Consider the following 15760-nt stretch of genomic DNA (forward strand, 5'->3'; position numbering starts at 1 on the left):
AAGTATACGTCTTGGCTCTACCTCTTCTAGTTTGTTGCACCTCTCGTGTTGAGCACTGAAGCTCAAAATTACTGGTGGCCATAGAAGGCTCAAAGGAGCTGGGGTCCCAGGTGCCACTGTTCTCAGTGCCCCCAGCTGGGGTCTGTGGGGGGAATGGCTTCTGGGAGCAGTGCTGCAGGTGTACAGTGGGGAGGAGGAGTTGTTGTTCCCAGAGGCCTGTGTTGTAGGGCAGTGGTTCTCAGCCAGGTGTCTGTGGCTGCCTGGGGGGCCCATGAGCAGGTTTCAGGGAATCCACCAAGCATGGCCAGCATTAGACTCTCTAGGACCCAGGGCAGAAAGCCAAATGCCCATCACGCAGGACTGTAGCCTGGGGCCCCAAACCCCACCACCCAGGGCTAAAGCCAAAGTCTGAGCAACTTAGCTTCGCAATGCCCTGTGTGGCATGAGGCTCTAATGAGGCCCTTGCTACCCACTAATGGTGGCCTGGCTTTTATATGCAAAAAAACAGTTGTGACACTGCTGGGCCATGGAGTTTTTATAGCATGCTGCAGGGGGCCTTCAGAAAGAAAAAGGTTGAGAATCCCTGTTGTAGGGGCTGCATAACATGGCTGGGTGTCAGTTTGCAGTACTGCATTGCCTGCTGCCTTAGTAGCATGAATTGCAACAGGGCATCTTAGCTTTGAATTGCCTCCATGTGTTGCCTCTGCATCTCACTATCTTTTTTCCATACTGCCTTTGGCCACGACATCTTTTTCCCTGGCAACTGCCATGCAGTCCTTTGCCACTGCAGCAATCTCCCTGGAAATCATCTTGTTGGATTCCCTTCCCATCATCAGACACAGCTCTCTGCCTCCACCTTTCTGGATTTCTTGTGGTGTGGTGATGTGTGGGTGGGATTTTTTTGGTGGAGGGTGGGGGGCATGGATTCTGAAATGATGTGCATGAACATTTCATCACAAGTTTCCCGTTTTCTCTCGCTCAGGTTTGCCAGCCCTCCACCATTGATAAAATCCCTGTCCTTAATGGTCTAGCCAGTGCAGGGTGCCATAGCTGTGCAGGTATTTGTTCATAACAAGTGGTTATGGTTCATGTTCTAGGGAGAATGTGATAGCAATTTTTTCTCACGTATTTCTGGTTTTACCATCTCTGAGATTCTTTCCAGGCGGGAGGGAATCTTGGAGCCAGTAAGTGATGCGTGCATTGGGATTTTTGTCTGTGCAGTATATACTGTTTGGCTTTGCAGTTGTGCCTTGGAGGCTGAGGGAGGGAGGGAGGGAGGGAGGGAGGGAGGGAGGGGGAGAGAGAGAGAGAGAGAGAGAGAGAGTGTGTGTGTGTGTGTGTGTGTGTGTTCGGGAATATTCCAAATATGGAGATGCTATTGGGAATTATGTTCCTGATCTGCCTTTGCAGTTTTGCTGTGTCTTGGAAGTGCTTACATGGTATTGGAGGAGTTAATAGGGAGAGCCTCTATAGTAATCCCCTCTACATCTCCTTTAGTCTGTCCTGACTTTGGATGACATTTCACTGAGATGGGTGACTAGAAGGCAGAGAATGGCCTTACTGAAAAAGGCAAAGGGCAGACCAGCAAGATACACTGTGAAGTTATTCGCCAAGATGATTCTCCACCAGAAGTGCTGTAGGTGAGGAGGGGAGTAGCGAACTACCCTGGGGAGAAGGCCATGCAGCTATTCTTTATAATTGCTGAACAACTATCTCTGAGCCTTAGATTTTGCTTTATCTCCTCTGCAGACATGTTGAAAGTGCAGTGAAAAATAGCTAGCTTTCTGCACTGATTATGTGAAAATTCACTGTTACCACTGAGAATGGTGTTACAGGACATTTGTACGTCAGCAGGGAGCTGTACCCTTTGTGGCCTTATGGGCATGCAGTGTCAATGTCTACCTCAGGGATCGGTTTTGGGACCAATCTTATCTAATCTTTTTATTACTGACCTTGGCACAAAAAGTGGGAGTGTGCTAATAAAGTTTGCAGATGATACAAAGCTGGGAGATATTGCCAATTCAGAGAAGGATTGGGATATTATACAGAAGGATCTGGATGACCTTGTAAACTGGAGTAATAGTAATAGGATGAAATTTAATAGTGAGAAATGTAAGGTTATGCATTTAGGGATTAATAACAAGAATTTTAATTATAAGTTGGGGACACATCAATTAGAAGTAACGGAAGAGGAGAAGAACCTTGGAGTATTGGTTGATCATAGGATGACTATGAGCTGCCAATGTGATATGGCTGTGAAAAAAGCTAATGCAGTTTTGGGATGCATCAGGAGAGGCATTTCCAGTAGGGATAAGGAGGTTTTAGTACCATTATACAAGGCACTGGTGAGACCTCACCTAGAATACTGTGTGCAGTTCTGGTCTCCCATGTTTAAAAAGGATGAATTCAAACTGGAGCAGGTACAGAGAAGGGCTACTAGGATGATCCGAGGAATGGAAAACTTGTCTTATGAAAGGAGACTTAAGGAGCTTGGCTTGTTTAGCCTAACTAAAAGAAGGTTGAGGGGAGATATGATTGCTCTCTATAAATATATCAGAGGGATAAATACAGGAGAGGGAGAGGAATTATTTCAGCTCAGCACCAATGTGGACACAAGAACAAATTGGTATAAACTGGCAACCAGGAAGTTTAGACTTGAAATCAGACGAAGGTTTCTAACCCTCAGAGGAGTGAAGTTTTGGAATAGCCTTCCAAAGGAAGCAGTGGGGGCAAAAGAACTATCTGGTTTTAAGATTCTACTCGATAAGTTTATGGAGGAGATGGTATGATGGGATAATGTGATTTTGGTAAGTAATTGATCTTTAAATATTCAGGGTAAATAGGCCTAATCCCCTGAGATGGGATATTAGATGAATGGGATCTGAGTTACCCAGGAAAGAATTTTCTGTAATATCTGGCTGGTGAATCTTGCCCATATGCTCAGGGTTTAGCTGATTGCAATATTTAGGGTCGGGAAGGAATTTTCCTCCAGGGCAGATTGGAGAGGCCCTGGAGGTTTTTCGCCTTCCTCTGTAGCATGGGGCACTGGTCACTTGAGGGAGGCTTCTCTGCTCCTTGAAGTCTTTAAACCACAATTTGAGGACTTCAATAGCTCAGACATAGGTGAGGTTTTTCGTAGGAGTGGGTGAGTGAGATTCTGTGGCCTGCGCTGTGCAGGAGGTCGGACTAGATGATCAGAATGGTCCCTTCTGACCTTGGTATTTATGAATCTATCTTGTGTAAAGTGAGAACACTAACCAAACTTCTTTTCCTGTAATTGCTGTCTCAATAAACTTTTGCATTTCACACAAAATAATGTTTTCCTTATTTGAATCTACTGCAGGAGGGAGGGTGGATAGAGATTGTGGCTTCGCCATGCTGCCAGGTGCCTTTTTGTAGTGGCAAGCTGGATTTGGGATGTGTAGAGTGGGTGTTCTCCAGGCAGGACAGCTGAGGGAAGGGGAAAGGAAAATAGATACATGGACACATCCCTTCCATAGTGTGGGCCTGAAAACAGTCAGTAGTTGGGGCTTTAGTATGAGAAGGAGGCGAGTTGCCCAGCCAGAATAGCTGCTGTCTTGGAAAGGTATATGGGGCATCAAACAGACAGCATGGGCTGAGGGAGGGAGGTGGAGATCTCTGACTCAGAAAGGCTTCTAGCTCACATCTGCCTACACTGGCTGTGGCCATGGGGCACTGGAACACAGGCTAGCAAGGCTATATAATAACAATAATAATAATGAATTAAAACTTTAATATTAAATTATCTACAAAATTATAAAAAGACTTACACTCTGATAGGATCAGCCTCGTCAGTCCTGGTCTGCATTGCTGCCTGGGAATCGAGGTTGGTTGCTGCATGTCAGGAATCTGGCTCTCCTATCTTCTATATCAGTATCCTGAGTCTTGAACAGATCCTGGCTTTCTGGGGGTGATCTCTTCATGGGTCTCCTGATGTTCATCATCCAATGAATTTTACTGGTCTTGCTGGTCATCCTTGAGGGAGTGGAGGGGTGAGTGGGCAGCGGGCTCCACAAGTTTCTAGGCTGTATAATTATGTAAAATCCTATCCAGTATCCCAAGAAGTTGACAGGTTACATGTCCCTGGCCAGATTTTTTTCCTGTCATCCCTTGTTTTAACGTAGGTCCTCCTGAGCTGCTTATTCTTTATCTAGTACTGCTTGGCATCTGGTCTTGGCTCCTCACAGACATCTGTCTAGCAGTGTCTGCAAAAATAGGTCTTTATTCCAATGGCTGTCACAAGAACTTCCTGCCCCAGCGCTTCTCCCCAGATGGTGAAAAGATCCAGAGTTTTGGTGCAGCTCCAAGCAGCTGCTTGAGCATGTTGTGGAGCTTCTGGAGTATTATTGTAGCTATGGTGAGAAACTGGAATCCATGAGCAAAAGGACAAATTCTGGCTGTGTGCCGGTTGATAATTGGAGGGACATCTGGTTAACTTGACCCCAGAGCAGGGGAGGAGACACAGGTAAACATTTCAGTAACATTCACCTGCAAAGCAGTGTGGGGTAGTTGTTGGAAGAGTGCCAAAGTAGTTTGCAACAGCATTGCATGCACATGAACAATGGACTGTACTAACTTGATTTCCAGCAAAGTTAGTTCACTTTGAAAGAGTTTGCCATAAATACAGTCAGTGTACTACAATCAATTGTATTGTGCATACACAAGTATTTTAAAACTGGATTATTTTGACTTAATCCAACTTAATACCCCTCCATTTGTCCCTCTCCCGGGTGTAGACAACCCCTAAATGTCATCCAGCCATTAACTACCTCATGTTCATTATCTCTTATTTCCATGACTGGCTACATTTACCAAATTCTGTCTTTTTCTAAAAGAGTTCAAAATAAAGCAAAATATCATGAATATGAAAAAGTGGGGATGTGAACTGCAACTAAGGAAACACTGCTGTTAATCAGGTTTTTAAAATAATTTTTGAATGATGCTTTATAAATCCAGTTTTTCTTTTATTGTCAGTTGTCATTTTAGAGGCATCCTACAAGTTTTTTTTGTATAATGTAAGGTATTATACAAAAATAAATGAAATTCTACAAGGTATTGAAGTCAAGCTGCTAGTGAAAGCTATCTATTGCCTGAAAAGTTCTTACTTTTTAATTTTTATTGTGTAACTGAGAGAAAATATCTTTAATTGTGAAAGTATGCACTGATGTATGAAAAAGTAAGAAACTAAGCTACATTGTCTGCTGCTGAAGACAATTTAGAAAATTAAAAATTAAATAAAATACATGTGCCTCCTGTAATCTAATTAACAAAATAATCTAGAATAATTTGTAGTGTTTAGAAGTTAATGTTCATTTATGATTGCTTTTTTTTTTTTTTTAAACAGCTGATATCTGGGATAAAGAATTTGACCCAGTCATGGTAATTCTTCGTACAGTTTACCGTAGAGATGTGCAGTCTGCAATGGACAGATATACAGCATTGTAAGTTGATCATACTCAGTAGTATAAGAACAGAATACTGCATATTGTACAGGGTCTTTATTTTATGGGTATTCATTGGCATCTTATGTCATTATGTTGTTAAAAGGACATTATCAGTATTTTTAAGCCCCAAATATGACTTACAACAAATAATTATACATTGATAGACAGGTATCTGGATTCTTATGATTTTAATCTACCATCCTCCCTCAAATCAACTTAACCCCAGGTTCCACACCTGATCGAGGCATGCAGTTTGGGGGGCAATACCTCCTCTGGTCCCCACAAACTATGCCCATGAAGAAGACTAAAGTATTCCAAAGTGACCACAGCCAGTGGTTGCAACTAGTGGACTGCCAGATGACCAAGTTGTTATGCGTTTATGTCATGTAATTAGAAAACCAGTGTGATTCAGAGACACTTAACAGACTGATACATACTGAACTTCAAAGACAGGACGATAGTGTCAATGTAAATGGTAGGCACAGTGCGTAAAATATCTTATTTAAACGAACCCCGGCCATACCTGGCAGAGCATTAAAGGAGCTTATGCTGAACACATCTGGTGTGTATAAGCAAGGTCTGTAGCCTGTCCATATCTGGTACAGAGGAACGTAACAAATGGGATGGTTTGGTGTGTGGGGGAAGCACAAAGCAAATTAAAAGGAACCAACAAGATTATATACCTTTTTGATCTTTTCTTACATGTTGTCTTTATCACTGTTCGTTTGTCTTTTCTGCTTAGATACATGTGATCTTCAGGGTAAAGACTGCATCTTCATATTTGTCTGTACAGTGCCTAGCACAAAAGGGTGCTTATCCTAACTGGGATTGATGGGCCCAATCACAATAAAAATATTAATGATAAATGGACATAACACAGGGGATTGTGAAATGTAATCCATTGTTAATGAAGTATTTCGAGGCTTTTGGGTAGAAGATCTTACATCAATGCAAATAACTTTTAGGAATGAGAGGAAGCAGAACATAGAACTCAGCTACAATGTAATGCTGAATAAGGGGTAATAGTAATCAAGAGACTGAAGCATCGGAACCCTGAGTGTGTGTGTGTTGCCTTATTCATAGTTCTGATATACAGCCCTCTGGCTACATCATAGATGTGAAAATGTGACCTTTTTTTTGTTAACTGGTGGTGGGAATGTGTCAGACTTGTGGAACAAACTGCAGAAGACTTTTTGAGACCAATAGATTAAAAGTCCTGGCCTTCATTTTGGATTTGCTCTACACATGCATCCTTGCACCACTAGACATACATACATCCAGTGCATACACAGGTATAGGTGAAACAGCATCTGATGAATCCTTTGACCTGTCCCAACTTCTGACAGTCAGAGGTTTGGGGACACTCAGAGCATAGGGTTGCATCCCTGACCATTTTGGCTAATTAACTATTGGTGAATCTATCCTCCGTGAATTTATCTAATTCTTTTTTGAATCCAGTTATACTTTTGGCCTGTACAGCATCCCCTGGTAACAAGTGCCACAGATTGGCTGTGTTTTGTGTGAAGAAATACTTCCTTTTGTTTGTTTTAAATCTTCTGCCTATTAATATCATTAGTGACCCCTGGTTCTTGTGTTATGGGAAGGAGTAAGTAACACTTCTTTATTGACTTTCTCCACGCCATTCATGATTTTATACACTTCTGTCAGATCCCTCCTTATTTATCCATTTTCCAAGATGAACAGTGCCAGTCTTTTTAATATCTCCTTTTATAGAAGCTGTTCCAGATCCCTCCTCATTTTTGTTTCCCTTCTCTGTACTTTTTATAATTCTAATATATTTTTTTTAAAATGGGGTGTCCAGAACTGCAAGCAGAATTCAAGGTGTTGGTGTACCATGGATTTATATAGTGGCATTGTGATATTTTCTGTCTTATTATTGATCCCTTTCCTAATGGTTCCTAACATTGTTGGCTTTTTTGACTGCTGCTGCACATTGAGTGGATGTTTTCAGAGAACTGTCCACAATGATTCAAAGATCTTCCTTGAGTGGTAACAACTAATTTAGATCCCATCATTTTGTATATATAGTTGGGATTATATTTTCCAATGTGCATTTCTTTGCATTTATCAACGTGGAATTTCATCTGCCATTTTGTTGCCCAATCACCCAGTTTAGTGAGATCCCAGTCTTAGACCATGTCTATACTTACCAGGGATTGACACTGCTGCAATCGATGCAGCGGGGGTCAATTTAGTAGGTCTAGTGAAGATAAGCCTTTACTAGACTGCTAAATTGACTGCAGAGTGCTCTCTGGTTGACTCCCGTACTCCACTGGAATGAGAGGAGCAAGGTAAGACACAGTGGTAGGTCGACCTAAGCTACGTTGACTCCAGCTATGTTATTCAGATAGCTGTAGGAGGATAACTTAGGTCGACTTACCCCAGTAGTGTAGACAAGGCCTCTGTTAAGTCCAAAGCAGATTGCAATCTTGAGTGATTTTGTATCATCTTCAAACTTTGCCACCTTACTGTTTATCCCTTTTCCCAGATCATTTATGAATATGTTGAACAGCACGGGCCCCAGTGCATATCCCTGTGGGATACCACTCTGTACCTCTCTCCATTCTGAAAACTGTCCATTTATTCCTACCCTTTGTTTCCTATCTTTTAACCAGTTACTGATCCATGAAAAGACTTTCCCTCTTATCACATGACTGCTTATTTTGCTTAGGAGCCTTTGGTGTGGGACCTTGTCAGAGGTTTTCTGAAAGTCCAAGTACACTATATTGACTGGATCACCTTTGTCCACATGCTTGTTGACACTCTCAAAGAATTCTAATAGATTGGTGAGGCATGATTTCCTTTTAAAAAAGTTGTTGATTCTTCCTCAACATATTGTGTTCATCTATATGTCTGATAATTCTGTTCTTTACTATAGTTTCAACTAGTTTTCCTGGTACTTAATTTAAGCTTACGGGTTTGTAATTGCCGGGATTGCCTCCAGAACCTTTTTTTAAAATTGGCATTACATTAGCTATCTCCAGTCATTTGGTACGGAGGCTGATTTTAAGCAATAGGTTACATACCACAGTTAGTAGTTCTGCAATTTCATATATGAAGTTCTTCAGAACTCCTGAGTGAATACCCTCCGGTCCTGATCACTTATTACTGTAAAATTTATCAGTTTGTTCCAAAACCACATCTAGTAACACCTCAACCTGGGACGGTTCCTCAGATATGTCACCTAAACAGAATGGCTTAGATGTGGGAATCTTCTTCACGTATTCTGCACTAAAGACCTATACAGAGAATTAATTTAGCTTCTCCACTATGGCCTTGTCTTTCTTGACAACTCCTTTGGCACCTCAATTGTCCAGTGGCCCCACTGATTGTTTGGCAAGCTCTCCACTTCTGAATCACTTAAAACATTTTCCTGTTAGTTTTTGTGTCTTTTGCTAATTGTTCTTCAAATTCTTTTTTGGCCTGCCTAATTATACTTTTACACTTGGCTTGCTGGGGATTATGCTCCTTTCTTTCTTCCTCAGTTGGCTTTGACTTCCAGTTTTTAAAGATCACTTTTTGTCTCTGCCTCTTTTATTCTGTTGTTTTTTTGGTCCTCTTACTGTTTTTTTTTTAATTTAGGGTATAAATTTAGTTATGATGTTTTAAAAAGTTTCCATGCAGCTTGGAAGCATTTCACTCTTGTGACTCTTCTTTTAATTTTCATTTAACTAGTTCCCTGCTTTTTGTGTAGTTCCCCTTTCTGAAGTTAACTACTGTGGTGGGTATATTTGGTATTTCTCCCCCTACAAGAATGTAAAATTTAATTACTTTATGGTCACTATTACCAAGCAGTTCAGCTATATTCACCTTTTGGGTGAGATACTTTGCACCACTTAGGACTAAATCAAGCATTCCCTCTCCCCTTGTGGGTTCCAGTACTAGATGCTCCAAGAAGCAGTCATTAATGTGTGTCAGAATTTTGTCTCTGCATCCTATTCTGTGGTGACATGTTTCCAGTCAATATGGGGATAGTTATAATCTCCCATTATTATTGGGTTTTCTGTTTTTTGTAGTCTCTGTGATCTCCCTGAGCATTTCAAAATCACCATCACCATCCTGGTCAGTAATATATTCCTGCTGCTATACTCTTATTATTCAACCATGGAATTTCTATCCATAGAGATTTTATGGTACAGTTTGATTTATTTAAGATTTTTACTATACTTACTTTCTTTCACATGTAGTGCTACTCATTCTGTATACTTTGAATCCTGGTATGATCATGTCCCATTCATTATCTTCGTTCCACAAAGTTTCTGTGATACCTATTATATCAATACCAGCCACTCAAGTTCAGCCATTTTAGGCTTGTTCTACACTAAAAACTTACAACTGCATAACTACATCACTCAGGGGTGTAGAAAATCCACACTCCTCAGTAACGTAGGTATACTGACTGAACTCCTGGTGTAGACAGCACTCTGTCGATAGGAGGGTTTCTTCCATCAACATAGCTACCGCCTCTTGGGAAGGCGAAGTACCTACACTGATGGGAAGAGATCTCCCGTTGGCATAGATAGTGTCTTAACTAAGTGCTACAGCTCCATCGGTACAGCTTCACTTCTGTAGTGCTGTATGTGTAGACAGGCCTTTAGTATTTAGACTTCTAGCATATGTATACAAGCACTTGATTAAATTAGCCAATATTTAGTTGTCTGTCTTCATGAGATGTAATTGAATGGGACTCTTTGTCACTTGACTGTTTCTCTTTGAATCCTACCTGTATGTATCAACTTCTATCCTGTCCTCTTTATTAGGATTTAGCATACCCCCTTTAATAAGTCTTCCCGTAAGAGATGTCTCTGTCTGAACTATGTGTTGCTCCACACCTGTTGTCTTTCCACCAGCCCTTAATTTAAAAACTCCTCTATGACCTTTTTAATTATATATGCCAGCAATCTTGTTCTGTTTTGGTGTAGGTGGAGCCCATCTTTTAACACTTCTTTTCAAAAAAAAAAAATTTAATTTGATGTATTAAATGTTGGCTGGGTAACTTTTGCATTCAACACATAATTTTAGAATTGCTGCATTTGAAAAGAAAAAATGCAGGTCATTTTCATATACCAAGAAACCACTATGCAAATGAGTTTTGATGGAGGTGAGTTTCAGAAAGATAGAATATGAGCCTTCTTTACTTTTACTGGTTTAATTCAGCATTTAGGCTTGCCCATTTCTTCCAGCCTATCCCAGGCCAGGTGCGAGAAATCTTCTTGTTCATTTGCTCATTTTGTTCCATTCTCCCTACTTTTGCTCTCTACATTACTGCTTTAATTCACCCATCCTTTTCCTCTGCCTCAACTCTTGCTAACACCACTTTCTTCCTCTTTTATTAGAATCTCTACTCCAACCAAGCTCTGCTCACATGCAGGGCAAGGGGACTGCAGGGACCTATTTGTGGCTTCTGAATTCACAGCCATCCAGCTGCACACACATTAGAACTAGTATGCCAGTTGAGAATTGGGCTGAGCTCTGCCATGCCCCTCCCTGTAACACCCACTTCCTTAGTGGACTTTGTGTCTATCCTGCTCCTCTTCTGAAATCCGGCAGGATTCTGTTCTAGGCTCCCTGTTTTTTTCAGTCTGCCTTTTCTCCCTGTCCTCTTCACCTTTTAACCATTTGTATGTCTACACTTGGAGTTGGCAGTGTGATTCCCAGCTCAAGGAAACATATTCATGCCAGCTCTCATTGACTTAGCATGCTAAAAATAGAGTATAACTGTAGCGGCTGGAGCCACAGGATGGCTAGCCACTCTGAGTACTTGCCCTTAGTTACTACTCTTGCACTGATATTCAACTGTATGTCCTTTACCCTGAACTGTGCTCCACCACTTCTTCTGTGTTTGCAGACATGCCTGTCACCACCTACACAAGACTACCAGTATGTGGCTATGCCTCAAATTGTCTCAGCAGAAATTTTCATCCGTGCCCTCATGTCTGACCTTGAAAACTGCAAGGCTTTTCTATGAGGCTTTCCCAGATTTCAGATGTCCAGATGCAGGCACATACAGAATGCTGCTACTGTTTACATTCAGTGACATGACCCCATCAGCTAATTACATTCTACAATGACAGAGACACACAATAACAAAGGAAGAGAAATTACAAGGTATAAGCCAGGGATGGGCAAACTTTTTAGCCCGAGGGCCACTTCGGGGTTGCCAAACTGTGTGGAAGGCCGGGTAGGGAAGGCTGTGCCTCCCCAAACAGCCTGGCCCCACCCACTATCTGCCCCCTTCCACTTCCCGCCCCCTGATTGCCCCCCTCAGAAACCCTGACCCATCCAACCCCCCCTGCTCCTTGTCCCCTGACCGCCCCCTCCAGGAACCCTCCACCCCAACCTCTCCCCGGGACCTCACTCCCTATCCAACCCCCCCTGTCCCCTTACTGCCCTGAGCCTTATCCACACCTCTGTCCCCTGACAGGCTCCCTGGGACTTCCATGCCTATCCAATCCTTCCTGCCCCCTTACCATGCCACTCAGAGTGGCAGGAACTTGCAGCCGTGCAGCCAGGCTGGGGTCAGCCATGCTACCCAGAAAGCTGGCGGCATGGCTGCGGGGGAGAAGGGACAGCAGGGGAGGGGCCAGCGACTAGCTTCCCCAGCTGGGAGCTCAAGAGCCAGGCAGGACTGTCCTGCGGTCCAGATATGGCCCATGGGCCATAGTTTGCCCACCTCTAGTATAAGCAAAGGAGAAATCATATGGTTTCAGGAGAGATTTGGGAAAAAATTTAAAGATACTGGGAGGATGTTCCATACCTCAATGAATAATTTAATTTTATAAGGTGTTAAATATACCATGTGTATTAAAAATACTATACAAAATGGTTTAACATTTCCCTTTTTCTAGTTTTTTTAAACACAAAAACATTGTCCTGTTGTATCATCTTGTCTATAGATAAGAAATAATGGGTATTACAAATGCTCAGTATCTCTAAATAAAGTAGTCTAACTTTCAGAAGTCAAAGGCACGTGCCTTACTTTTGACACACAAGTTAAAAAACTTTGGTCCATGCTAATATATATTATAACTATAGCCACACGGAAAAACAGATTTTGCTGAGGTGAAGACATTTCTGCAAATTGTTGTTCTTTTACGATCTTCGGAAGACTGAAACAAGCATTCTTGAAGCCATTGCAACTGATTTGTACAGGTCCATTCTCATAATGATTCAAGAGGGATTTACACCGGCACTGACTCCCAGTAATAGTAATGAGTGACCTTTGTTAATCCATTGCTCATAAAGGAGATATGTTTGAAAAATGTTGTGGAACATAAATAATACTGCTTTGAAACTGTCAGTACCCTAAGACATAGGTAACCTGTATATTTTCATTCCCTGTTGTCTATAATAGAGCTTTTGTTTTCGTTCTGATTAGTGAAGCATTTAATTTTAGGGTTTTTTTGTTTGTTTTTTTTAAACAGTTTAAAGCAGAGTGGAAAATTCCCCGGAAACCCCTGGCCTCCCTACAAGAAACGAACACCATTGCATCCAAGCTATAAAGGTCTCGTGAAGCTTTTGCACTGTAAAACCTTGCACATTGTACTGTTCACACTTCTTTACAAGGTACAGTTGTAGTTCTGCATAATGAGAAAAAACTAGTTTTATTTTCTTATCTTAAAATAAGAGTGTTTAAAATTAAGTAGATTTCTTACACTAGATTTACAGTGTTCAGGTTCATATGAGTGTAAATATTGATACTTTTGTACTTTAGAGAAAAAATCATTTGTTTTTGATTAATGAAGGATTGTTTATGAATTAAACTAAGGTTGAGTTGTAACATCAGAATACAGCATTTTCTACTTTTAAAAATTTTCAGTTTCCACTTTGGTTTTTTTTTAGTAGCTTCTGTTTTTAAATGAAGTGGAATATAAATGCATGAATTCAAAGATGTACATTATTTAAATTTTTTCAGTAATTTATTTTATGACCATGCTCATGTTCTATGATTTTTCTGTGTTTGTCACTGTCTGTTATATATTATGTATGTTTCTTAACAGTCAGGTGTCCTAATAGCACCACCTATTGTTAAGGTTGCCTGATACTTCAGTGCCCCATTAGTGTTTTCATTTGCTTATGGCTTTGCCTAACTTTTACCATTTAGGCTGAAATTTTACATGTCGCGTGTGTCTCAGGCTGAATTTATTTGGAAAATTTTCAGCTAAAACAGTTAAGACATTTCTAATGAGGCTAGGGAAAAATACATGGTCATGCTCATGATTTTAAAAAATAAATAAATCTGCTCTAGTACCCCCCATGCTTTTGAGCAGGAACTTGAAATTTAACAAGGAGGTGCCCTGTGTGTCAGGGATGTGCCTTTTGCCATCCCCATGAAAATACGTCCACATTTGGTCAAGTTATAAGCCTTTGAAAAATCACAGTTCACATCTGCTCAGTAGATACTTGGTAAATATTGGCAGCTAAAGTCTCTAAAGATTTAATTCACACTTGAGCATGATCCCTAGGGGCGATCAGAACTTGCCCTGCAATTGCAGTTGCAGGTCCAGGCACTGGAATGGAGAGCTATTATCTCCTGTATTCTCATTGCCTTTCCTTGCTGATATCCAGGCAGTGTGGAAGAGGAAGCTGCCTTATAGAAATGCAGAAGGGACAAGAACAGACCACGGTGGTGGCGAGTAGTTTGGGACATAGAGCCTGTCGGGACAGGAAATTGGTAGGAGCAGGAAAGGAAAACCGGGACTGCAAACTGGGACGGGGGGACTAGAATGACTGATCAAAGCGACTAGGAGCTGGGGAGGGAATGAGGGACAGTGAGCAGTGAGGGGGCAGGAGAGACGAAGATTGGATCAGGAGCCAGAGGAGGCTAGGAGTGGAAAAAAGTGGGGTGGAGGTTAGGGTTGGGGAGCCAGAACTGAGGGGAAGCCAGGGAGCAGGGGGAGAACTGTGTAAAGAAACTGGGACAAGTTGCCAAGGAGTGCATGAGTGGGGAAGATGGAGATTGGATGAGGAGTCTCGGGAGGGAGACTGGGACTAATAGCCAGTGCAGATATGTGGAGGGGAAGTAGTGAAGAGACAGATCAGATGAGGACCTGGGCAGAAGTCTAAAGATTGGGGACAAGGGGGAAAGTGGGAATGGTTGGGCAGGGAAAATGGGACTGAGGGGGGAACTGATGATTGGGGGATGATTGGGATGGGGAGAGAAGCAGGGCAGACTTGAATTGGCTGGACCAGGAGCCTGGCACTGGGATAATAAGCTTGAAAAGTGAAGACTGGGACTGGGTAGGCAAGAAGAATAGGGCTGGGACAAAGATCAAGAGTTGGGGAAGATGCGTGGACAGGGACAGCTTGAAGGAGGGGATGAGACAGAAGGGTCAAGTTTGGGGAGGATGGGTAGAAGACTACACTCCTTTTAAGATCCTGTAATGGAACCCCAAATTCTTGAGTCTCGGACTCTTCTCCTGCCAGCAGATATCTATGAAACCTATAGTCAAGTGTGTGTCTCCTCCTCTTCTGGTGCTGGTCTAAATGGAGGATGACAACTTACTACTGCTATCAGTTACTCCATTAGTTCAAGTAACAGTTCAAGTGCAGTGGATCTAAAATTTCCAGCCCTGCTAATGAACCATCTCTTGTTTATGGCCTGATGCTTCAGATTGGAAACTTTTGGACAACACAACTATCCACACCCATTTTTCCTTTATGATCTTTTAAAATAATGTTAAGGCTAGTTTCATAGTTTCAGTAGATTTAAACACATTGAATGCTTGTGCTGTTCAGAGGCTCTGCACTGTCTTTAAGGAATGCATCACCCCAAACTTCTTTGCTCTCATCTCCTGAGGTATGTGGGTTCCCTGTCTTGTCTCACTGGGAAGTGCTCAAGAATCTAAAAGGAAATACTCAGTGTACTTTCCTAATCAGAATATACAAATCTGCTGCAGCTAGAAATATAGGAACTGAGCAATGATTATTTATAAGGATTGACTTAAGTGGTCTCTACATGAGTTTTTTTTGTACATTTGTGAGTTCTTTTGATTTAAGACAGCATTTATGTCATTTGACCATTTTTGAGATCACAAAAAATCAAGTGTACACATGACTGTTTTGGGAAATATTGCATAATTTGCCTTTTGTTTCTGAGTGACATAATAGCTCATGATTTTGTTTGTCTTCATGGTAATGCTATCTTGAATGCAGTTCTCTCAAGACCCATTCACAGTGAGGTTAAGCTGAGTTTGCTGAATAATTTAAAACTGTGCAAACATCATTTAGCTAGCTAGACCAGACTAGGTGCAAAACAGTGTTTGTTATAAAAA

At 41.6% G+C, this 15760-nt stretch overlaps 1 protein-coding gene across 5 annotated transcripts in view; it reads left to right on the forward strand.

Moving 5' to 3' along the window:
- Positions 1–15760, forward strand: part of UBR3 (ubiquitin protein ligase E3 component n-recognin 3) — a 215276-nt gene that overhangs the window by 80456 nt on the left and 119060 nt on the right. For all 5 annotated transcript variants that reach the window (XR_006277987.1, XM_038422811.2, XM_038422812.2 and 2 more), the window contains exons 19-20: positions 5366–5462; positions 12911–13052. Coding sequence is in view for 4 of the 5 variants with exons in the window: in XM_038422811.2 (XP_038278739.1) it covers positions 5366–5462; positions 12911–13052 (239 nt within the window). In the remaining variant the exon portion in view is untranslated. The remainder of the gene's footprint in view (positions 1–5365; positions 5463–12910; positions 13053–15760) is intronic.

The sequence above is a fragment of the Dermochelys coriacea genome, chromosome 11 (assembly GCF_009764565.3).
Source record: "Dermochelys coriacea isolate rDerCor1 chromosome 11, rDerCor1.pri.v4, whole genome shotgun sequence".
Lineage (NCBI taxonomy): Eukaryota > Metazoa > Chordata > Testudines > Dermochelyidae > Dermochelys > Dermochelys coriacea.